The 24,067-nt window shown below is 37.6% G+C and overlaps 2 protein-coding genes across 2 annotated transcripts in view; both read right to left on the reverse strand.

Moving 5' to 3' along the window:
- The window catches only part of LOC129360370 (acidic fibroblast growth factor intracellular-binding protein B-like), a 27,674-nt gene continuing 3,607 nt past the window's right edge, over positions 1–24,067 (reverse strand). The window contains exons 3-14 of the mRNA XM_055030541.1: positions 23,416–23,510; positions 11,036–11,164; positions 5,365–5,449; positions 3,677–3,875; positions 3,450–3,576; positions 3,148–3,248; positions 2,718–2,851; positions 2,227–2,335; positions 2,042–2,105; positions 1,871–1,957; positions 1,703–1,800; positions 1–218 (exon numbers count right to left, since the gene is read on the reverse strand). Of these exons, the coding sequence (XP_054886516.1) occupies positions 149–218; positions 1,703–1,800; positions 1,871–1,957; positions 2,042–2,105; positions 2,227–2,335; positions 2,718–2,851; positions 3,148–3,248; positions 3,450–3,576; positions 3,677–3,875; positions 5,365–5,449; positions 11,036–11,164; positions 23,416–23,510 (1,298 nt within the window). The 3' untranslated portion in view covers positions 1–148. The remainder of the gene's footprint in view (positions 219–1,702; positions 1,801–1,870; positions 1,958–2,041; positions 2,106–2,226; positions 2,336–2,717; positions 2,852–3,147; positions 3,249–3,449; positions 3,577–3,676; positions 3,876–5,364; positions 5,450–11,035; positions 11,165–23,415; positions 23,511–24,067) is intronic.
- LOC129360375 (fos-related antigen 1-like) lies at positions 17,318–22,204 on the reverse strand. Its single transcript, XM_055030549.1, has 4 exons — positions 21,525–22,204; positions 20,609–20,866; positions 18,330–18,437; positions 17,318–18,228 (listed from the first exon to the last, which is right to left on the reverse strand). Exons 1-4 carry the CDS (start codon positions 21,648–21,650, stop codon positions 17,698–17,700), a joined length of 1,023 nt encoding a protein of 340 aa, XP_054886524.1. The 5' UTR covers positions 21,651–22,204; the 3' UTR covers positions 17,318–17,697.

Consider the following 24,067-nt stretch of genomic DNA (forward strand, 5'->3'; position numbering starts at 1 on the left):
TCCGGTGGTAAAACCTTTATTTTATTTATAAACCAAATTTACAGAAACACAACAATGAATGCGGCAATAATGGAACCCGGAACGTAAGAAATGGATCTCTGCCAAAACGGAGAGAGAGAGAAACGGCTTCAGCGAGGAGGGAAACGCCTCAGTCGTGATACATTTTGAAGATGCAGCTTTTGATCACGCCCATATATCTGTCCCACACAGCCTGGTGTCTGAGGGCAGAGAACAAGCAGTCAGTGGGTGAGTGATGCAAAGTCAGAGCTGGCAAGCAGGAATTGTGAAATCTGTGCAAAGAGAGTAAATGAGGCAACCGGGGTCCCTGAGTTTAACCAGGGGGTCTTTGCTGCCATTTATGAATATCTCTTTGTTAGGCCTGAAGCAGAGCGGGGCTGTGTAAACCTTTAATTACATTCCTGAGAGTTTACATGAGAAACAAGGCGACTACAGTTACAGAAACCACATGGAAGACATGCCAGAACAGAGATGACAGCTTCAATGATAACGAGAGGATTCTGCTGATGATCGTCGCCTTTTTTGGGCCTTTTCACCGTTCTGCTGTTTTTCAAAATAGAAGTTGTACAAGGAGTTCACAGTAGCTGCGATTCCTTTACAAACGTACGCAAATTTTGCAATTCTGGCGTTTCCATGAGATAACTGCTAATTGTCTTTGTTATGGAGACTTTATATTACAGTTTCTTCTATTAAAATCTTGTTGTGCATTGTAATATAAAGAAAATTTTTCAACCTGATTGGTAGATTTGGTAAATTGCAACGTTTGTTGCATTTTCAGCTGGTGCGGTTCACTTTCACACTGCACTGCGGTGGCGCTGCACCATGAGCCAAACTCCAAAAGAAGAATTTTAGCGTTTAGTGGTTGTAGGATTTCTTATTTGTCTTTGGTAAAAGACTACGAGACATTTCTCACTGTAGCGTTAAACTCACAAGTTTGTTTTAGTTGTATTTACCCAGAATGCCGTGCGCTGTAGTCCACTTCCTGCTTTTGGAGCCATCTCTGGTCTGCTTGGTGTTCACATATGCATTCGAACTGCAGAAGAGTTCACTTCCAACGAACCGAGACAGAGGTTTTTAGGCAGACCAGAATTCTCATCAAAATTTTGCTGCACATTTGCTTCACATTTACCCAAACAAACTGGACTTTCCAGACAAGTTTGATTAGAACAAGATTAGTCAAACCCCGGTCTCAGTTCGGGGAAAGTGAACCCTGGTGCAGTTTAAAGGCATATGTGAACACCAAGCAGACCGGAGACTGCTCCAAAAGCAGGAAGTGGACTACAGCGCAGGGCATTCTGGGTAACCAAAGCAAATGTTAGCCTAGTGCTCCTGTGAGAAATGCTCGTGGTCTTTAGCCCAAGAAAAAGGAGAAATCCAACAACCCAGCGAAAATCTGCACCACTCAATTTTTGTCTGCATTTTGCAAAGAAGGAAGTTGCACCGATGTCTTCTTCAGAGGTTTTTGTGTAATTTCCTTCAGTAGTTCTTGGTGCAGTGCCCCCGCAGACGAGGAGGGGAACAGGCTGTTCTAATTGTTTGGAGCAAGTGAACCACAGCAGCTGAAAATACAACAAATGTTGCAATTTTGGTTCCAGTCTACTGGATTAACAGGTGTGAAAACACCCTTAGGTTGTTCTTCAGTTTCCTGACTTGCACTCCGACCAATAAAGGCGCGTTTACTCACTTGAATGAGTCCAGAATGTGTGCCGAGTTGGTGTAGTGGGTGAGGTAGAGTTTTATGTCTGCAGATGTCCATCGGTCTGAACGGCACGGCTCAATAAACTGGAAAAGAAAAGAAAAGCAGGAGGTCATGCAGCCTTGCAGACTGACAGATCTGAGATCAGATACTAACCTTCTCTACCAGATCAATGAAGAAATCTCTGACATCTTTGGTGTTTGTTAATTTTGTGGCAATGTTGACGAGGCCTCTGGAGAGATTCTGGCAGAAAGAGAGGAATAACGCTTTCACCGGGACAGTTAACAACCGATTACATTTTACATTAAACCAGGAAGTGTTCCTCACTTTAAAATTAGCTTCCATCTCTGCGAAAGCTTTCGTTTTTCCTCTGAGAGCCGTGCAGACCAAACTGAGAGCAGAGCAGAGAAAGAAACAGGAAATTAGATAAAAGTGTGCTGATAAAGCTTTGTGAGAAAGCCAGGCCATTTTTCGGCCATCTGCACATTGGATTAGGAGCGTGTTTTCATTACCTTTTGTGTTGATCCAGCAGATCTTTGTCGGTGATTAAAATCTTCAGCTCTTTCAGCTCCTGTAAAAACTCCTTGTCCAGGTCGACGTCCATGTCTTCCACCATGTTGTCTACGAAGAGCATTCAAGTTGAGACTTCCACGAATCATTTCAGAAGAAATCAATTCCTCAGAATTGTCTCTGTGTCAAACACACTCATTATCAAACTGTTTTGTTCCTAATGGAAACCATTCAGACTCAGAATGAACTCAAACCGGGATGAGTGAAACTTGAAGGACCTCTGGTGGTCACTGAAGGAACAACAGTGAACCGCTTGTTTTAAAAACACTTGGATACGCAGGTTTATTATCCCAGAGCTGCATAAACATTGAATCTCGAAAAATTACGATGTGACATTTGATTAATGAGTTATGCAGCTGCTGAAAGTGACATAAGTGGTGTTTATGTTTTATGTCAGTAAAAAGCGCCAAAGCAAACAAGTAAAATTCCTCACCAACAGCCCCAACTGTCCAGTTGTTGATAAGCTGCCCGGCGCAGAACGCAAAGTCCTGGAAGGTGAGATACTGCAGCTTTTTCTTCCCCGTCTCAAAGCGGTTGTTGGCAAAGAAAACAATGGCAGCGTAATCCCTGCAAAAAAAGAAAAAGGACAAAAAAGCTGCAGTTTTGATGTGTTTGAGAAGTGTTAGAATATTGAGGCGAAGAACATTTTTATACATTTTATTACAAGACTGAAGTTTTAATAATACAAAAATAAAAAGATGTAATATTCCAACCTTGTTATAGAAATATATAGAAATATTATGACCTCATTCTCATACAGTTGTATACTCATAATATAACTTTATTCCAAAATATTATGACTTGATGGTAAGTACATAAAATACATTCCAAGCATTTTAAACCCAGCAGTGTTCACTCAATACCTTGCGAGTTTGTCAGAGAGAAGGAAGTGCTGACGTATGTTCTCCACCAGGGGTCCCTTCAGCTCTTCCACAACTTTGAAAACACGTTTGAAGTTGTCAAACTGAAATACAGCAGATGACGCAGGAGGCTCGCAAAATTACAACATCGTGACTCGAACAACAAGCCAATCCCAGCCGATAAATTCTGCTCTGTCGAAAATGTTGAAATGACTTCACACAAAGCAAAAAGGAATAGCTTGGAGGAATTTCTTTTTCCCATTTAGAGAGTTTTACAGCCTGAGAGTAAATGTCTCTTCTTTTACCTGTCGTCTGCAGCTTTTCAGAGTCACACCTGTCTTGGCGCCGATATCGTCCAAGTCTTTCTTTGTTCCTTTGGAGAGTTTTTTTCCTAAGACCTCACGCACAAACACATCATCAAAGGCATAATACCTAAACAAAAACACACAAATACTTTACATGCATTCTCATCTAAATTAAAACATTTACATGACTGAAAAAAGAACTAAAAATGCTGAGATGGCAGCGTCACCTCTCTATCAGCATGGTTTGCCGGTAAGGGGGGATCTGGAAGAGCAGCTGGTTTGCGAGTTTGGCCGGACTCTGCAGCAGACGCTCACACATCTGGAAAGTCCTGTACTGGTCCATGGTGTCACTCAGGAGAACATCCTGGTTTGCTTCACACTCGTCCAGCACGCCCCCCGCCATGCGCACCTTCACTGCGTCATTGACTGTCAGATAAAATCCAAGCCCCATTGATATGCATATCATGTTCCTGTTTGCTTGTTGTGGGATCAGTTGAGAAATTAATCACACCAGACTGACGACTGGAGGAACAAAAAGTACTTTTTACGACATAAACATGGTCACAAGATGCTGTTAAAATTTTTAAAAAGCTTTTCAGCTATGCTTATTCAATAATCCGCTTTTGGCTTAATTAGATATTTTATCATGTAACAAAGTTGTGTAAATAATCAGCAGCAACTGCAACTTTATAGTGGATCCATGTTGCTCCTAATATTCAGGGTGTGGAGGAAAACAACATTCCTGGCACGTTTTTCCCACGTGTGTCACATAATTTATCTTTGAGATTTCTAGTTCCTGGCAATTGCTAAAGCCACTGAAGCGCTTTCAGTGGCTTAGTTCTGCCTAAGTGTTGCACTGAGATCATTTCCTGGCCACTTTCCTGTAATCTTGATGACACAGGAAACAAAATGTCATTAGATGGATGGTAACATTATTTTTAATGATGCATAAAGAGAGCAGAGGCTTTGCAGTGAAGCTGTGAGCGAAGAAGCAACAATAAATCTGTTTCATTCTCTGTTTACTTCTGCTCTTTCATCCCAATTTTAATACTTTAATTTAGAAAAATTAATTTCCCTTACAGATAAATCAAGTATTTTTAAATTTAACTGAAATTCATGTTCAGGGGTAAGAGTTTTCCTACAGCATTTACAATCCAAAGAGCCGTTTTTGCTGCCAGTTCAGTTGAATAAAGCGAGTTTAGAGCCACAAATATTATCTGACCATTTGACAAATCACATCTAATAATGTTTCATAAATATCTACTACAGAAAATCTGTTGTAATTTTAAAAATGTAACCAATTTATTCCTATTTTTAGGATTTAATAAAAAGCAAAAAAAAAGCATAATATTTGTTCATAGAGGTGATTGTTACTTTTCTTATACTGAATGTTTTGAAAATTAATAACTGTAGAACTAAAATTTTATCTTCACAGGAAAGTTGAAGCAAACACTTTTTTCGTTCCTATTTTGAAGGAACCAACATTTTATGCACTTCTGTTTCTGCTGGAAGTTGCATCCAGCTAAACGAAGGTGGTTCCTCTCCACTGTGCCCTCATGCTTAATGTGCTGCTGCTGCAAAGTCAACAGCTTCATACAATTGGTAGTTTCTGAAATGAATAACTTATAATAAATTGGCATTGTATTATCATACGAAGCTATCTGTAATATAATAAACGAGCCTGAATCTCTGAACTAATTTGGTTGCACATTTCTACACAAACTAGATTTCTGTGCATTGAGTTGACATTAATGAACCTAATTAAATAAATTCCTTTGTAATCTTTCCTCGTTGGGATGAAAATAAATTCTGCTCCTGATTTTATTCCCTCCCTTATTCAAACATGTCCTTTAGTATTGCTCTATTGACCAGCCTATTAAAGTAAAGACATCCAGTGAAGGAGTCATGATCATACCTGTGTATCCGTCCAGCCAGAGCTGGTAAACCTCCTCATCCATGATGGTGGTGTTACCAACAAACACATCGAGCTCTACGGCCATCTGCGAGGAATAAATGAAAAGCTATAAACATTAACACGTAGCGACCTGCACTGAGCTGCCTCAAAAGACATCATGTCGTCATCTTAGATTTTATACCTTGATTTTAGGGGTGTAAAAAAACCTGATTTAACAGTCTGTCTTTGATAAAAGCGTATCTTCAAGGCGAAACGTTCATCCTGTCCGCTGGATTTAAGCAGTTTTACTCATTAGCTAAATTAGTTCAAGGTTAGCTTTTCTGTTAGCAGCCTCGAAAGACGAGCAGCAGTTAGCGGCATCAAACTGATCATCAGGAGGCAAAACTGTAAATTAGGACGGAATAAAAATTGTAATATGGCTACAGACTATTAGCTGCAGCTCAAACCTTTGCGATTAGACTAAGAATAACGATGAAACGGCTCCATCCTAACAGGTACGCAGTGTCAACAATAGCAGACGTACGGCAGCTCACGCTTCCGCGTTGGTGACGTCACGCCGTACGTAAATCAAACCGTACCGTATTTTTATATTTTAAATATAAAAATAAAAACCATACAAGATGTATATACACGACCTTATCGTGTATGTGCTCTTTAGAAAAGTTTTTATTAGTTTTTATTTTACAGTAACTTTATTATGGTCGGTGAAACAACGACCGTGTGATTCAACCGGTAGCTGTGGTTGCCATGGTGAAGTTGATATCGCGCTGATCTGACTGTAAAGGACAGGAGTTTTTACACCTAAACAGACATGAGAGAAGTTTTCCAGGGACCTTAATACAGTCAGGTAGAAAAAAAATAGAACTCTGTTAACTATTAAAAATGTTCACCAGCGTCTAATTTCTCTCTAATTTACATCAAAACAAAAAATGTTTCTACCTAATTCATCTCTATCAATAAAATTATATTTTCTATTTCAGGAAAAAAATAGGATTTATTTATAGCTGGTGTATAATTCCCCTTTAACTGGAAAACATTTGTGTCTAAAATTGCTCTGAGGAAAGTTTACCCCACTCTTCACTTTCTACTTTGAGATATTTGTGGCGACCTACATCCCACAAATCCTCACAGCATCTCATCATTCTGAGTTTTGACTTGGAGTTTCCATTTCTTAATGCTGATCATGTTGAATGGTCCTCAAATCTTAAGATTCTCCTCAATTTGTTTAATTTGTCTTTGAGATTAACAAATATACATTTGAATGATTTTCAGGAATGAAATGACCAAAGGGAATAAGACGACAGACATCCATTTGGTGGCTAAACAAACGACAACAAAATAAAAGTAAACAAACAAAAAAAAGTCAAGTATTGGAATTCAAATTATCTTAAAAGCAGCCAAAGTCCTAAGAAAAGCAGTAAAAGATCTTCAGAAAGCCTGACAAATACCTAAGATCATTTTAAAATAACATTGGCTTTCAAACAATTTTTTAAATCAAGTGTTAAAAGCCAAACAGGAAAGTCAGTCGGCCAATTCTCTCATTATAGCATGTCCAACTATTCCAAAAGTTTAACTCCCCAAATTGGATTAGATAATGCAAGTGAACCTTTTATTTGATCTATTTTAATAGATGTCATGAATAGTACAGACAATTTTCTTTTTAATTAATTTCTCTTGTGCATAGAAGTGAATGTTTAATGCATTTGATGACAAAATGGCAAGAATAATTAGTGTTGGAGCTGCTGAAATCCAAAGGAAGTAAAAATATGCATTGAGATTGAAAGGTTGTTCTCTCATAGCAGGCTGCACTAATTTAAATGAGTTCACCAAAGCCTGTTTATTTGTCACTCTCCAAAAAGAAAAAAAAACTGAACTGTAGCGAAAGCTGCATGAGTTCATTCATAGAAAGTATGAGACTTGGAAGTTTCCTGCATAGTGTGAAATTTCTTGACTCAGCATAAACTGTTCATTGTACTGAGAAAGTCTTTAGTTGTCAGACTGAAACTTATAATTAAAATGTGACGACTGAAACTTCATGAAACACCTGGCAGCGAGATGTAGCCTTTTGTGGACTTTTGCCCTTTAATTTGCACTTTCCGTTACTGGGGAAATGTCAGATCCAGAATAGGCCCCGTTCAACAGGACACAATCTGCTCTCTTTTCCTGCACGGATTAATCCATATAAATCCTTGTAAATCCTTCTCCTCACCCTCCCGTTTCTGTGTTTCTGGATGTGTCCTTCAGAATGACAACATGTGGGAGAAAAAAAATAAAAACCAACCCTCTTCTTCCACCCACGCCCCCGGTCAACTAGTTTTTAGTCAGATCTCTCGCTGCACATCAACACTCTCGTTTCTAAACTCCCATGACACCCTGATTCCATCCCCAGATTCCTCTGAGCGCGGTTAACACCCTATATTGTTATGGCCTCCGTGAAACAATGGAGGTGGGACAGAGGGCGGAAGGATGTGGCCGAATACCTCAGCATAAACCGATGGGAAAAACACACACACAAATGCCTGCAGTCAAACTTTCCAACTGTGTTCTTTGAAAAGAAACAAGTCGTGTCTCCTGATACAGACAGAATGTGCTGTGCTTTTCGGGTGAACTCCAAAAGCCTTTAGGACACAATAGAGATAGTTTGAGTTTAGAGAATGAGATCACAGTTGTAAACGGATAAATCCAAAGGAAGTACAGTCCCATACAAACCTTTTCCTATTTGTTTTCATAGTAAACTGAACTTTTCCATGTCTGTGTGGTCTAACATAGAAAAAGGGTTATAAAACAAAAACACTTTAAATTTTAAAGTACAAATGTTTCTGAAGTTGTAAAATAAATCTGTTAACACTGTTGCTTAAAGTAACTCAAACTATTTAAATATGAAAGATAAGATGTCCAAAAATGTCAGATACAGTATTGATGCATATCTATTGTGTGTCCAGCAACCACTAGAAATATTAACGCTTCAGATTACTGGAGTCTGTCAAGTTAACAACTCAACATTAATCTTCCTGTAAAGAAAGATAATTCAAAATAAAACCAAACCAAGTCACTTGGAATATTTTAAAATATTTTACTTATTAAAAAATCAGGCTTTCTTTGTAGGATTAAACATTTTTTTCAACAGTCTGAATTTTCAGGAAAAAGTCTGAGTTATAAATTAAAGTCAAAATTGAATCTCAGAATCTATGATTTTTATTTTCCTAAAATAAAAAACTTCAGTTTTCTTAGTTAGAATTCTGACTTTTTAATTTCAGAATTCAGATTTTTTTTTAAAGCTGATGTTAAAAAATCTAAATTCAAAGAAAAAAGTCAGAATTCTATATTTTAAAAATCTGCCATTTAAAATATCCTGAATTATATAAGATCAGAATTTTTTTTCAAACATGTAAACATTTTGAGAAAAAAATGTCAGTTTTGTTTAATTAAAGCTAAGATTAATTCTCACTTTTGTCTAAAACTTTGAGCTTCTTAAAAATATTTTTTTTGTTATTAAAAAAAAATACAGAACTTATTTATTTATCATTTCAGAACATTTATGTATATAACCTCTCCCACCCCCTCATAAAACAAAAAACACAAACAAAGCAAAACAACCAGCACAAATCAAATCAATAATTGTTTCACAGACAATTGGCATGTACAAATATCCTCGATGTTAGCAGAAACAAGTCGTCACACGTCAGTATTTTCCAAAACAGAAGTTCATCTAAGGAGTTTACTTGTCCCAGTGTTGTCATTATTTAGCTTGGCCAGCATTTGTTCATATGGCACTATTTCCAACATCAATTTCAAGCAGCTTTTAACATTCAGAACAGTTGAAGATTTCCATAGCCTGAGGATTATTCTGGCAGCCACGATCGTCCCCACCTGCACCACGGTGTTTTGACATCACTCTTTGATCCCCCAATACGCAGAGTCTTGGTGACATGGGTATCCCCACACCTATCCACTTTCCAATGTGGTGTAATCCTGCTTTCCAGAATGGGGAATGCGTTTACATTTCCATATTGCATGTATAAAAGTTTCTGATTCCATTTTGCATTTCCAGCATAGGTTATTGTGAGCAGGCCCATTCTATGGAGCCTGGATGGGGTGAAATAAAATCTATGTACTGTCTTATAGTGTGTAAATTTCCCTCTCGATTCTTTAATGTATTTCCATTATTTTAAAGTACTTTCAACCATTCTTCAACACTAAGACTGCAGCCAAGGTCCCTCTGCCAGACAATCCCCAGCCTTTTGCACACATCCTTAAAAGTAAAATTTATAACAGTAAAGTAATTTTTATGTGACCTTCAACCTTTTAAACAAAGCTTTGAAAATGAATAGGTCTACCTGCAGATGGAGCTCCTGAACATTTATCACATCTTTTAAGTTGTTATTTTGCATCATCTGTTCAGCTAATCCAGTTGTTCTCTCTGAATCGTTCATTCGGGCTTTTACTTTGAAGGGCTCCTATGTGTGTTTCCGGTAGCGCTGCAGCTTCACGCGCAGCTCAGCAGGCTCGTTAACTGGCGGAGGCGGACATTGTTGTGGTAGCAGCTCAGCTCAGGAGGATGAGGCGCCTGTAATGAGCAGGTAACGGGTCGGGTCGGACCTTTTGTCTCCTTTCTTTTTCTTTTTTCTCTGTTTTACCGGGGTTTTTTTTGTTTGTTTGTTTTTGTTTTGTTTAATAAACCGTCCCGCCCCCGGCAGAAGACGCCGCCGCTCCGTCAACGGAAATCTGCCTCCATTCAACCGAAGCGGAGCGGAGCCTGACGACGCGATGCCGCCGACCTGAAAACCCACGACATCTGCGAGGTTCTGCATCCGTGGGTAGCGGGGAAAAATCTCGGCGGACCCGACCGGAGATAAGCTCCTCCGCAGGGCGGATGTTTCCTCGAGAAAACGGACCGCATCTCCGAGAGGCCTTTGGAAAACACAGCCTGCTGCTGAGGAGATGATGATGATGATGGTGATGGTGATGATGGACTGACATTAATCGGAGCTTGCGTGAATCCTCACACCCGACCTCATTAAGGCCTTGAAGAAAGCAGCCTAAATAAAGAAACCACATGACACAAGAAGAGGATGATGTGAAAACTCTCAGCTGAGCATCAAATACAGCAACATTTGAGGGGGTTTGAATAATTTCTCAGGGACTCTGCAGGTTTTCTCGCTCACAATGGGCAGTGAAGGTGAGATCATAACCAGAGAGCTGTCAAAGATCTCTGATGAGGATTTGCTGGCGTGCTCCAAAGAGGAGCTGGTGAGCCGGTTGCGTAAGGAGGAGTCAGAGAAGATCTCCGCTCTGATCCAGCGCGGCAGGCTCATCAAAGAGGTCAACAAGCAGCTGCAGGGCCACCTCCTGGAAATCAGGGAACTAAAAGTCATCAACCAGCGCCTGCAGGAGGAGAACACCGAGCTGCGGGACCTCTGCTGCTTCCTGGACGACGACAGGCTCAAGGTGAAGAAGCTGGCCAGGGAGTGGCAGCTGTTTGGCCACCACGCCGCCAAAGTGATGCGGGAGGACCTGGGCGGATACCTGAAGAAACTCGCCGACCTGGAGCGCATGCAGGACGGGCTGGTGAAGGAGAACCTGGACCTGAAGGAGCTGTGTTTGGTGCTGGAGGAGGAGTGTGTGAGTAGGAGCGACTCCAGCCCCGGCGGCTCCACGGAGCTCAACCTACCCTGTATGGTGGCCCGGGACTTGGGCGACGGAAGCTCCAGCACAGGCAGCGTGGGTAGTCCAGACCAGCTCCACCTGGTGTGCTCACCCGACGACTGACGGCCGCCGGAAGGGCGTTGGACTCCACAAACTAAATTGGAGGCATTAAAGGATACTTCAGGATTTGAAAGAAAGAGGCTAAAAGGTTATTAGATGCTAATATCTTCACTAGCTGCAAATGTGCGCAAACATTTCGAAAAAAAATCAAATTTGGTAATTGCGGTGTTTCCGTTTAATAAATCGCACCTGAATAAGTTTCTACTTCCAGTTACCTTTATCTTCGTGGTTTCCGCCAGTAGTAACGTCGTTGTTGATCATGTGACTAGTGTGATGCTAAAAAAACCAAATCATTCTAGCCAAAACTTTTTATTTTGTTTCTTTCAAAATGGTCTGTTTCCATTTAGGAAATTTGTGAAGTTAAATTTTATGGTCAATGGAAAGGAAAATACTTGCATTTAATTTTGAAAGACTGCAATGAAAACACTTTTTCACGTCACTTCTGCTGATGGACAAGAAAAGTTGCATGTTAGCTAAATATTTGAGTTGAATATTTAGCTTGTAGCAACATAAATAGTACTTCCTATGTATTATGGTGGCCTGTTTTTTAATTATTTATCTGGTGAACAAACTTATTCACGTGATTCACGTAATGGAAACACTGCAGTAGCAAAATTGTATTTTTTTTTTTACATTAGCAGAATATTGACAAAGTTTTGCTCACATTTGAGAGGAAAGCTCAGCTACTCATTCTAACATATTTCTAACCCTTGAATCTCAATACTTTCTGCATTTCTCTAACATTTTGCACATTTTAGTCCAACACATTTTAATGATTTTTAGAAATTATTAAGAATTTCAAAAAAAAATTTAGAAATTTTTTTGAAATACTGAAGTTGGCTTCTCATTCACACTGTGGTAAAGGGCTATTTCACAGCTTTTATTGGCAACTTAGATCAGCCATTTTTTAACACCTCTCAGACTTGTGAAATCCTACATTATCCTACATTAAACACAGATCCTTTAATTTACATTTATTTTATTTGTAAAACAGAACAGTTTTCAAATTTGTATCCTTCAAATCACTAACGACAAACTTTAACCAAATCAGACTTCTTCAGCCTAAAACAACAAAAATCTAAAAAAAAAAAAAAAAGATTGTATTTATTTATGTAAACTCTACGCACAAGCTTTTAAAACATTGTTTGAATTTGCATTGGTCGTTATTACAAAGACAATGGTTATTTCCATGAGAAACATTGGTTGGAGGTGGTGCAACAGCAATGATCTTCCTGTATGAAACATTTATTGAGAATGGAATATGTAAATGTAGAATATATAAGTTATAATTATGCTAAGATCATGATTTGAGATTAACTATGAAATATTTTAGTCTTCATCAAAGGATTCTACTGTACACAAAGAAGTAAAAGAATATGATCAAAACAGAAAATAGTATAAGTTTTTTGCATGTTCATGAAAGGAATCACTTAATCACATTTTTGTAGTTCTATTTCTATTTGTAGTCTAATTATTTTGTATTACCTATCCTATCGGTGTCAAATATGTTCAACAATGTACAGACCAATTCAATAAATTAGAATATTACTGAACAGCCCTTTTTTTTAGGAACTTTATCGCTAAGTGAAATATTATAGATTAATTACACACAGATGGGTATTTGAAAGCCTTTATTTATGTTAATTATGATCATTTTCAGATTACTGTTAATAAAATCATGACATTTAAGAGTAAAATACTACATCAAACCGATTAAAATTATTTTTAATAGCAGAAATGTGGGTTTTGTGAAAACTAGGTACTTGAAAACTGAATACTTGCTTGGAGGATATTTTCAAAAGGTGCTTTTGATCTGAAAATGAGACTCATATATCAAAATGTATTTAATATGACTGTGGTGTGCAACTCTAATATTTAAATTCAAATTCAAAAACACTTTATTGATCCCAAAGGAAAATTAAATGTTGCTGTAACAATTTATAGCACTTTCACTTTATCTGGTTAGAGCTAGAAAAGCATTTTATTTTAGCTATCAAAGTACAAAAAAGTACATTAAGATACTATTAGATTGATTAAAGAAAGTTTTTATCTTGAGATGGATAAAACAAGGTTAGCATCTGTTGCTAATCTAATCCTAGCATCGAGATCAAAACTCTTATTCGGAGGCTCAATGATAGTAACACAGTTAGTGTAAAATATGTCAAATCAGAATAACGATCTGTTTTTAAAAGGTAAAAGTATATAACCAATTAAGTGAGAACTTTTTTCTTGTTTTTCACTCTTAGTTTTTCTAATTGAGAATACTTCAGGTTATTTCCTTAGAACAAGAAGGTCTGCCATGATAACAAAATTTTCAGTAATTATTGGGATAAACAATAAAATTGTTATTTTGAGACCATTTCCAAGTAATAAATTGAGTATATAATGCATGTAAATTTTGTAAAGTGCACTTCACATTAGAACTGGAAGAGATTTTAAATATTCGACAATCAATACAACAATAAAAAAAACCAAAAACCCACACAAAACCATAAATAAAATGGACTATGATGTCTCTGCAAACCAAACTTTAATCATCAAAATTACCCATTTTAATTCATCATCTGATAAATTGTTGTTGCATCAGGGGTAGAGGCAGGAAGATATTTGGTGACGCACCGACTCCAGCCTTCATCTGGTTGGTAAATAATCCTTGGATTCTAAATAAAAATGATGTTATAAAGGTTTGTAAGTAGCGTTGTATAAACTGCTGTGACATTTTACATAAACTGGCGTTGTTGGTAGAAGTCCAGTTTGGTTTATTTATTACAGACAAGACATTAAATGTTTATAACCTTTTAACTGAACTTTAAAAATCCTGACGTTTCCCTTTAAGGCGCTCTGAATGCTGCAACGTTTCTGTGCCACAATAGGATTTGAGAAACTTTTATCACCTGACCAATTTCAGGACCTGATGACAAAGTATCTAAGTTTTACAGTGTTTTTTCTATTGAATCTTCTGAGATTTCTCCTTTTTCAGTGATCTGTTGAAAAAAAAAATGGGACCAATAACTGGGTCACAAATATAAATTTATCTCATGCACTGGACTAGCCTACACTGGTAGAAGCCTTCTTTTCTAATGCACTGGAGAGCCTCATCTTAGATCATTAAATCACAGATCTAATGATAGATTTTAATCCAGTTTTGAGCCATATTTAGTCCACTGGTGATTTGATATCAGCCTTTGCTACATAGATGCCCAGTTGTGTAATATTTTATGCACTCTGTTCCTCAGGGCAGGATTGGAGTGCCATATGTGCATGATGGTTGTTACCGTTTTTACTCCAGGTTGTAGTGCAGTCGGAAAAATTTGCCAATTTCTGGCATAGTTTAAGTTTTGGTTCATGGTAGAGATTAAGGTAAAGTTCAGTCAGAGCAGAAATAATAGTTACTTTATCCTGTTTTAAAAACCCAGCTGGAATCTCTTTGTATCAAACTGGAAGGTCTACAAACTTTAATGATTTTTATTCCAATTTTTCTTTTCTTTCTTTGCATTTAACCTTCACCCTTTGGGGTGACTAACTTTGGCTCTTCTTTATCTCGGTTTATCTGTGTTAATGATAGAATTACTAACTGTTTTTGGGTTTAAACCGTAGATAGATGCACATGGATTAGAGAAGATTTATTTTGTCGTCAGTTGTTTATTGGTGGGCTATGCTTGTTTCACTGAAGAGCTTTAAATACAGTCGATATTGACTCCCTCTGCTGTTCTGACCTTTTTTTCTAAGTTTGAACTAGTATTTACATGTTCATGACACAGAATAGGTGATTGATTTCTGCTCCTCACTTGATTGATGTGCCCTGTTTGTCATGCAGGAACAGTTCATGAATGTTCATCGGTCTTATTTTTGGATCTCGGTTTGGCTCAAGAGGGCCGTTAATGCTTGTGCCCTCTTAGTGATCCACACGCGTCATTCTGCAGTGGCACAAACACTAATTTTTATATTTATTTTCTCCTTCCACTCTGGAGCTTTCAGTCGGACTCTGCCTCCCTAATCTCATTTTGCAGCTCTAATCAGAGATGTTGATGAATTAGCAAGACTCTGGCTTCAGTTTTTGATAAATGAGAGTTAGGGGTCAGGAAGCGGCCATCAGCAAAAGTCTAAATGCATTTACCTAATCAGTGCCAGAATTGGTCATTCTCATGAGCTAAATTGTCTGCCACTATTCTGGAAAGTATTTCCACTATCAGTGCATTTTGTCTTCTTAAGATAATTAATATAATTCCACATTTTGAAAATAAATTCACTTAAGATTTGGACAAAATTAATTTTTTATAAAAAAAAAAATTGGCTCTCGAATGATGTGTTTTTTTAGCTGTATAGAAATCGCTTTATTTTGCAAAACTGCAACGGAAACACTTTTTCACATCATTGCAAGTGGAAGTTAAATGTTGTAACACATCGTATCTTTAAAGAGTCGTTTGTAGATGGTGATGCTCAGGGTTGGAAGGATCTCCTATAGCACTTAGTACTGCAACTAATCTGATGAGGCCTCTGACTGAAGAATGTAGCTGTGTTGAATTTTCATAATTAAAAAAAGATCATAGTAAATATCACAAACAATTTTGATGAAACTTTGCATCCATATCACTCTATAAGTCATTAATATCTACATTACAATCAAGCTAAACAAATTAACACAATTTTTCATGCAGACTTTTCTTTTTTATTCTCTGTGACTTCGTACAAATCTGAAAATAAAAATAACAATAAGGCACTGCCCACCAAAACAGAAAATCTAAACATTACCAAAAATATATTACACTCTAAGAACTCTAATAAATAGATGATTATATAATCTATATCAACTCCTACGGTCCAGCCTTAGTTGTTAATAAACTATAAATATTTGTAGTCTAAAAGGATCCACACACACAGTAACGCTGGTAGTTCTGACCACACCATCGGCCGTTAACGACTTCCACAAAATAAAAAAACATAAAAATATAGTTATTATTCTTGCATTAACTCAGTTTCATGTTATACTTTTAGAGAGCCTGAGTTTTTCTGTTAGAGTATATATTTATATATATATATATATATATATATATATATATAATATATATATATATATATATATATATATATATATATATATATATATATATACATCGTGCATGCAATTTTTCCCCGATAAAAAAACATTCATTTCATCTCATAGCTTAAAAAAGTACAAAATTTGTATCAACTTTATGTTAAAAAAACAAAATAAAGAGTGTAACATTCAAATTCTGATAATGCCACAGATTTTCATGCCATCCAAGGTCCACTACACATGTAGCCAGATATCTGGGAAAACCAAAACATTTTTAGACATTTTGGCTGTTCATCCAACCAGAGTGGAGATTTGAGGAAATAATGCAGCAATAAATCCACAAACCTGCTTTGACATGATTCCTAATCAAAATTGGCCTGTATTGTATTATTTATATTTATATAAAATAAACATTTCAAAGTAGTTAAACTTATATCCACATAAAGGAACCTCTTGGCGCCCCTGTTAGGTTTAAATCCTAACTGGAAGTCGTGGTTGTTTTGAAACAACCTGATTAGCTGACATGGACTTTAGCTTTGCGCCACACTGCCCCCTGTGGGTTTGGCATGTTTAAAACAAGTTGAAGAGTGTATTTGTACGACGGAGTAGTAGAACCAGGCTAAGAAACAAGCCTGGTTACGAGAATAAAGTCATACAATTACAAGAATAGAATCTTATTACAGAGAGTAAAATTGGAGTAACAAACTTAGCCACTTGCACAATCGTTTCAGAGTCCTGCTATTGATGCTGGTGAGTTAATAACTTAAGCATTTCCTCATCTGTGAAACAAATTGCAAAGTATAACTTTACAAGATGCCCAACTCTTCATTTTACCTTATTTTTATATTTTTGTAACACTACTTTATTCTTGTATGACTTTGTTCTTGTAATATTCTGACCTTATTTTCATAATTTTATATCTTTCATGAAATTTTACTACATTTTTCTTAGCCTTGCTCTAATATTCTGTCGTACAATGGAGTATGTGGCCATACTAAGAAAAAATAAATAAAATTACAAAAATAAAATCATAATATTATGACTTTATTCTCATAATATGTGATTATTCTCATGATTTTATTATTTTTATTTATCATTGCTATTATTATTTTCTCTGTTATATAGTTGAGTTAGGGGCATATTTAAAAAAGTAAAAAAAACTAAGAGAATAAGGTCGTAATATTCTGACTTCATTCTTGTGTTTTTTGGTTTTCTTGGCGTGGCCCTGATACTCCGTCGTACCGTTGTATGTTTGCTTGGGTTCATCTGATTGAAGTTTTTCTGAAACTGATTTCTCGTGTGCGATATTTGTGTTTTAGAATCGATGCAGGGGAGATATTAGTTTTTATAAAAACCCGGCTACATGTGCACAAGGCCTTGAGAGTCAGCTGAGATCAGAGATTAAGTAACGAAGCAGCTGATCGTCTTGAAATGCCTAAAACAGTCATCGTCCTCGTTTCCGTCAGCGTTTTGCAGAGATCCTGCGTTTGGGCTGGAACCGGAACCAGCTGTAGTGTTTCGCTGGGCGATCACAGGGTGAGAATGGTCGGCGAGTGCAGGGAGTGATCCGACTGGTCGCCACTGCTGCTGCTGCGCCGATGGGCGACTCCGCAGGGCTGCTGGGCCTGAGGGTGCAAGGCCTGATGGGACGCGGCAGGCGCTGCTGCTTCCGACGTGGAGGACGGATACGTGAAAACCATGCCAGCAGAGAAGGACAGGAGTGACGGCGTCGATATGAGAACCGGCGTGTGGAGCGACTCGGACTCAGAGGCGACGACCGAGGCGGTGGACGCCACCGGTTTGGCTGGGATCATTATCTTCGGTTTGGGCTTCTCTGGCTTTTTTGTGGAGGGTCCCGGAATGATGGATTCCTCTGGTTCCAGTTTGATGCCTCCCAAAGAAGAAAGCGAAGGCGTGGCATCAGAATCGGAATCAGAGTCGTCTATCTTGCAGATGGGACGGTGGGCTTCCAGGACCAACTCCAGCTTCTCCTTCTCCTTCTGCAGTAGTGCTATTTCTTTCTGCAGACGCGACTTCTCATCCTCCAGCTGATCGGTTTCCTGCTCCGGAAGGGAGGACAATCAAGTTCATTCATGCCTGACTCAGGTATTTGCACTTTTTAGGAATTAAGTGTTATGACGCGTGTAAAATCTTTACTCACATTTTGTAATGAGTCAGTCAGCTCACGGCGGCGATTGCGACATTTTGCTGCTGCCATTTTATTCCTTTCCCTTCTGATCCTGCGTCTTTCCAGTTCTTCAAGTGACAACTATGATTAAAAAGAGAAGTACAAACTATTACATATCAGAAAATAGGTTACAGAGCTGTTAAAAAGTATTTACGCCCTTTCAGGTTTCTTCAGTGTTTGCTTTTTTGTGTCACCTAAATGTTTCAGACCTAAACCTGGTTGACATTTTTAAACTTTTAAAAAATGCCAACCTGGTTTTAGGGGTAAATTATTTACCCTAAAAGTGTTTTTTAATAGGGTTAAAACTGGACAATAACATATCACAATATAAGAGTTTCAAGTTGATATTAATATTTATTGATTAGTTAGTATTTGAGATATTTCAAACAAAAACAACCATTTCTTGTTTTGTACATAAATTACTCTAAAGTTGTTGAACATATTTTCTATTTTCACTCTGCTCTGATAGCTGCTGAAAGTTACACAGCAAGTTGTTGCTCGGTAAGCAATGAGTGAGTGAGTTGGTTGATTCCACCAGCCTTCCTTGGCCATTCAGAAGCAGATTTGTTACGTTTAAAATCCCAAACTGATTTCCCTACAACTCAAGATGAGAAGAGCTTTGTCTTTTTGCTGTGGAACTTTACTAAATTGCCTTTTTTGACTTTTGCTTTTTCATCTCGTCGCAATTTGGTTTTTCTAGATTTTTTGTCCTACCATCTGTTTTCTTATAGGTTCCATTTAGGTGATGATACTTTTGATCACAAAGTAATCAGGTGTGAGTTGGTAAAGAGAAATTAAACTCGGTTTTGTGAAAGTGTGGCAAAAAAGCAAGAGGAGCAATTGCTTTCTGTGTCAAAATCGTCTAGTCAAAAAATTATTTTACCTACTCAACAATAAAGTCATAAGACTTGTTCTAAATTATTCTAAATCCAAAATTTAAAATGGGCTTTGCAGGTTTGCCTTGTTCAAATAAAATTTGCAAAGTGTCAATTGGAACAAAAATTGGCTCAATCCAGTCAATTCCAATCAATAGAATCTGGATTTTTCTGTGAGAAATGTTTGCTGTATTTAGCCAAATTTTTCAAATGAATCAAAATCAGATTTGGGTTCAGTAAAGTTGCTGGATAGACATGGAGAAGGCAAAAAGCCTGCTTATTTAAAGACAAATAATTATTGTTGTTTCCAACATTTTAATCTGAAACATTAAAATGTGACAAAGAGCAAAAACATAAGACCTAAAAGATGAGTTGCATTTTCTTGCTTCTGTATCATATAACTGGAGAATTACCACCACCATGTGTGGACTCTGAGTCATAACAATCATGGCGGCTGAATAACTCAGTATCGTCTTCTTCTTTTTGTGCTTGTAACATGACAAGTCTGGCTTTATCCGACACCCTAATGAATAATTACAGTTGCGCCCTATATTTCCTGCCCTTTTGGGTCCATGACTCACGCTCAGACCCCTGGGGTGAGTCAAGTGATGAGTCACAGAAAATGACTTGCCCATGTGAGTCACATGACTGTGTACTTCCTGTACCATAAAATCGCAGCTCTGTGTCGTGGATGTGTGCCAATCAGCAAGTGCCCGCTGAAAATGAGAAGTTGCTATATGAATGAAGTTACAACGGTTAAAAGTTGCAACAAGAGGGATCCACATCTGAGATTTCCTCTGACATCTGGAAGCTTTTTGTTTCACGTGTAAACAATAACCATAAAGTAAACAGAGGATGTTTACATCAGGGAATAAAAACTATTCAAGAGCTCAGTTTCTCAGGAAAACCTATTTCTAAATGACTGAAATTCAGAAAACAGTAACTGTGTGACACAATGCTACGGGATGTTACAGAAATGACTGAGTCACTGCTCACACCTCTGACCTCCTTAACTCCCAGATATCTTATTTTTATTCTAATTATATAGCTGCTTTTCCATTACAAATATGCACAAAACTTTGTCGAAAAACACAATTTCGCAATTGCAGTGTTTCCACTAAGAAACACCATTAAAAATGAATAAGTAAAGTCTTTAAAAACATTACGAGCTATAATCCTCCTACCACTTCCTGTTTTCTTCTTCTTCGTGGTTTGTGCCAGTAGCATCAGCCAGTTGATCGTGTGATGCGAAAAAAGTGTTTTCATTGCAGTTTTATATAATAAATCAATTTTGACACCTTTTTCAAAAAAAAAAAAAAAGGTGTGTGGAAAGCTAATTTATTGTCAGATGTTAGTTTTTGACCATCTCAAACCTACCTGCTCATCATTCCTGCGCCTTGTGGGCGGTGGGGTATTAGCAGCTGCCCTTATGACCCCGGGTCTGATGAAATGGGACTGGGAAGGCGGCGGACCCATCGGCCGGGCCCCCACGATGGATGGGTAAGGCGGTACCGGTGAGTGTGAAGGTCCTGGAGGATGCATGAGTGAGGGCTGGAGCAGCCACTGGAGGTCCTGGTTTGTTGTGATGGCATTCAGACTTGGGACAAAGGGGTTGCTGCCTGCCATTGTGAATTTCTGGAATGATGATAATAATAATGATGAATAAACATTGTTATGTAGCAGAAAACTAAAGACAAAGTGACGAAACAAACTTTGTCACTTTGTCATTAAACATAAAAATTGATATAGTCATCAGAGATGGGAAGAATAACTACTTCAGCATATTTTTACATAAGTGAAGTTAAAAGGAGCCGTCCAAGAAATTGCTAAAGTAAAAAAGTATTTGGTAAAAAGTTTACAGACGTATTAATAAACTAATCAAGTTATTAATAATTTAATATTTAAAAATGACAATCAGATGGACAAAAATGAAATCTAAGAGGAAATTTTGGTATCGTAAGAATGAAAATGTCAACAATTCATAGAAGTAACAAAAAATAAAATCAGGTGAAAAAACATTTTTCCAAATCAGTTTCTTTCAATAGGAAACTTATGAAACTTTAATAAAAACTGCAAATGTCAGAGAGTCTAGACATTTTACTCAAGTAAATGTAATTGAGTAACTATAACTAGTTACTACCCAGGTCTGGCAGACACTACAATTACAAAATATCTGATATATTATTTTTATGTAACACATTAAATAAATTTTACATTAAAAGTACTTAAACCCCTGAGTGTAATTCTGTTCAACCTCTGACCTTGTAGCCTAGTTGGGTGCGCGCACACCTACCTGCTCCTGCTGGGTGCTGGAGGTGCTGCTGCTGCTGCTGCCGCCCAGTGATGCGGAGCTGGACCCGGACAGGTTGCCTCCGTACGCCGGGTTGCCTCTCCCTTGACTCCCGAAGTTTCGATACATCCTCTCCGGCTTTCTGAGAAACGCAACCGAACCCAGCCTCCGCTGTGTGTGTCTATAGAGCCTTTAGATCGTAGCTTTCGGGATGAGTCTTGTGGGTTAATTCAAACTCTGGGGGCAAGCCCACTGTATTGCCGTAAATCGGTAGAGTCCAAACGAGTTCGTTCCGAAGGGGAGCAAAGAGGGGGAAAAGAGTTTGACTATTGTTTAAATCGAGCTAAAACGTCCGAAAGTTGTCCAAGCCGCACCTCCGGCTTTCTAGTCATCCATTTAGAATCGGAAGTCTGGGAGTAATTGTCAGGTTGTAAACCCTTAAAGCCGGAGAATTGGTTTGCCACGCCCCGTAACTTTACGGGAAATAGTGTTGTCTGGAATCTCTCACGAACTCAAACCACGTGGGGCTGACGTCACTGCCCATATATGGTGAGTTTCCTCCCCGCCACTACAAACAGGGATTCCTCAGGCGGCGTCACCTCATGGTCAAAACTAGCTGTTTTGTTTCGTGTGTTATCAAACGTACAAGTGGAAATGTTATGATATTTTCCAGTTTCAGACAAGAGGCCGCCTCCTGCTGTAACCGGCACACACAGGAAACAGCCAGTTTCCAAAGGCGAAACCAACTGTTAGCGAGTGAAAGTGAGACGATATGTTAATTTGATTACTTTATAAGTAGCCAGAATGCTGTAATTTAAAATACATTTGTAAATAAAATGATGGCTTTGAGTATTTCTTGAGGTTGTTACTTGTAAATGGGTTTGTAAAGTGGTTATTGTGCTGACAATTATAGAACATTAAGGTAATGATAATGTTTAGACACAAGTGTAAACTTGTAAATGTAATGTATTAGTATAAATATAGCCTACTAATACAGGTAAATAAAAACAGGTAAGCTCAGAAATTATTCTTATTTGTTAGTTTTGTGTGGGAGATTACACAAGTATAATCCAAATTTTAATACAGTGTATAAGTTAGCAACAAGAGTAACATAATAACAATAACAAATATTAGAATTAGTGTTATTATTGTGATTGGACAGACAGACAGATATTTTTGTTTTTTAATTGTTATTAAATTGATTTTACTATTTTATTGCAAATGCATATTTTATTTAATTTTAATGGCTATCTTGATTTTCTTGGTTTTTATTTGTAATCTATATTCTTTTAATATAATTTTTTATATTTGTTTATTTAAATGGATAAATATTAAGTTTATTAATCTTTGTCTTTAATAAATTAACAAAAATTCTTGGTCCACAATAGAGGTAAAAAATTAGGAATAAAAGAGGTTAAATCTATTATTATTAAATATTAACTTTTAAATTGTTATAAAGCATTTAAAGTTAGTATGAATTTCTATGGATTCATGTGAGGTACAGTGCAATTTTAAACATGTAAATAATCATCATATGAACAACTTATATATGTGATAAAAGATTCCCATAATGTCATAAATAATCCTGTATGTGTATTTTGATGAATCCACGTTAATTTGTGACTGAGACTGAACAGTCAGGCAGAGAGCTGAGCACGTGCCTGTAAAACCTGAGTTTTTTGGCCACCACTTTCACTGTAAACCACATCAATAAGCACACATTCTTGTGGAAATGAGTCACCTAAATGGCGCAAAGCAGCTCTGTTACTTCACCACTGGTTTTACCACATTTCCCTTTTTTTAATACATGCAAGCATGTTATAGTACCTAGTAAAGATTAAAATTTTGCAAACTGCATTTTTGGTAAGCTTAGTCTGTCACAACAGCTGCTGACCTTGCAGTCCCTCTGGGACAGAGTTCCCGGCATCGGTTGATCTGACCCGTGGCTGACTGCTGCTCTCATGTCTCGTGTTACTATTAACTCCGGTCCTGCAACGTTTGAACAGCAGTTGTTAATATTTAATGCTGGAGTCACAATTTTTTTATGCTTTACATGGGAAACAACAAGTGAGACCTGTAGCTTTTTGTCTCTGGGTTAAAAGTTTCAGGTTTAAACATTGTTAAACCAGAACATACAGGGTGATTTGTTTGTAATATGCTGAAAGGTGTCATAAAAAATAAAATAGGGTAAAGGTGAGTGTAAGGTGAGTCAGCTGTGAGAAATTCACTGATGAGACATGTGAAGTGGTGACATGCCACAACATGTCTTCTTCCTATTACACCTTCAGTTTCCCTCTGGTTTTATCCTCTACCCTTACTTTTACAAGTAAACCCAACTCTAACTTCCTTAATTAAATGTTTAGGTTTTTTAAGTGGTGAAACTCTGACTAACTTCCTCATTCTTTGTTTCTGTTTTGAGTTTCCTCCAAAAATTTAACATGATCCAAGGCGGAATAAAGGAAGCTTGAATTCCTTTGCAGTTTACTCATCTAGAAATCTCTGCATGTTGTCACATAACTCATCCCACACCCACCCACGCCTTCTAC

Source organism: Poeciliopsis prolifica, unplaced genomic scaffold (genome assembly GCF_027474105.1).
Source record: "Poeciliopsis prolifica strain line A6 unplaced genomic scaffold, Auburn_PproV2 SCAFFOLD006, whole genome shotgun sequence".
In the NCBI taxonomy this organism is placed as follows: Eukaryota; Metazoa; Chordata; class Actinopteri; order Cyprinodontiformes; family Poeciliidae; genus Poeciliopsis; species Poeciliopsis prolifica.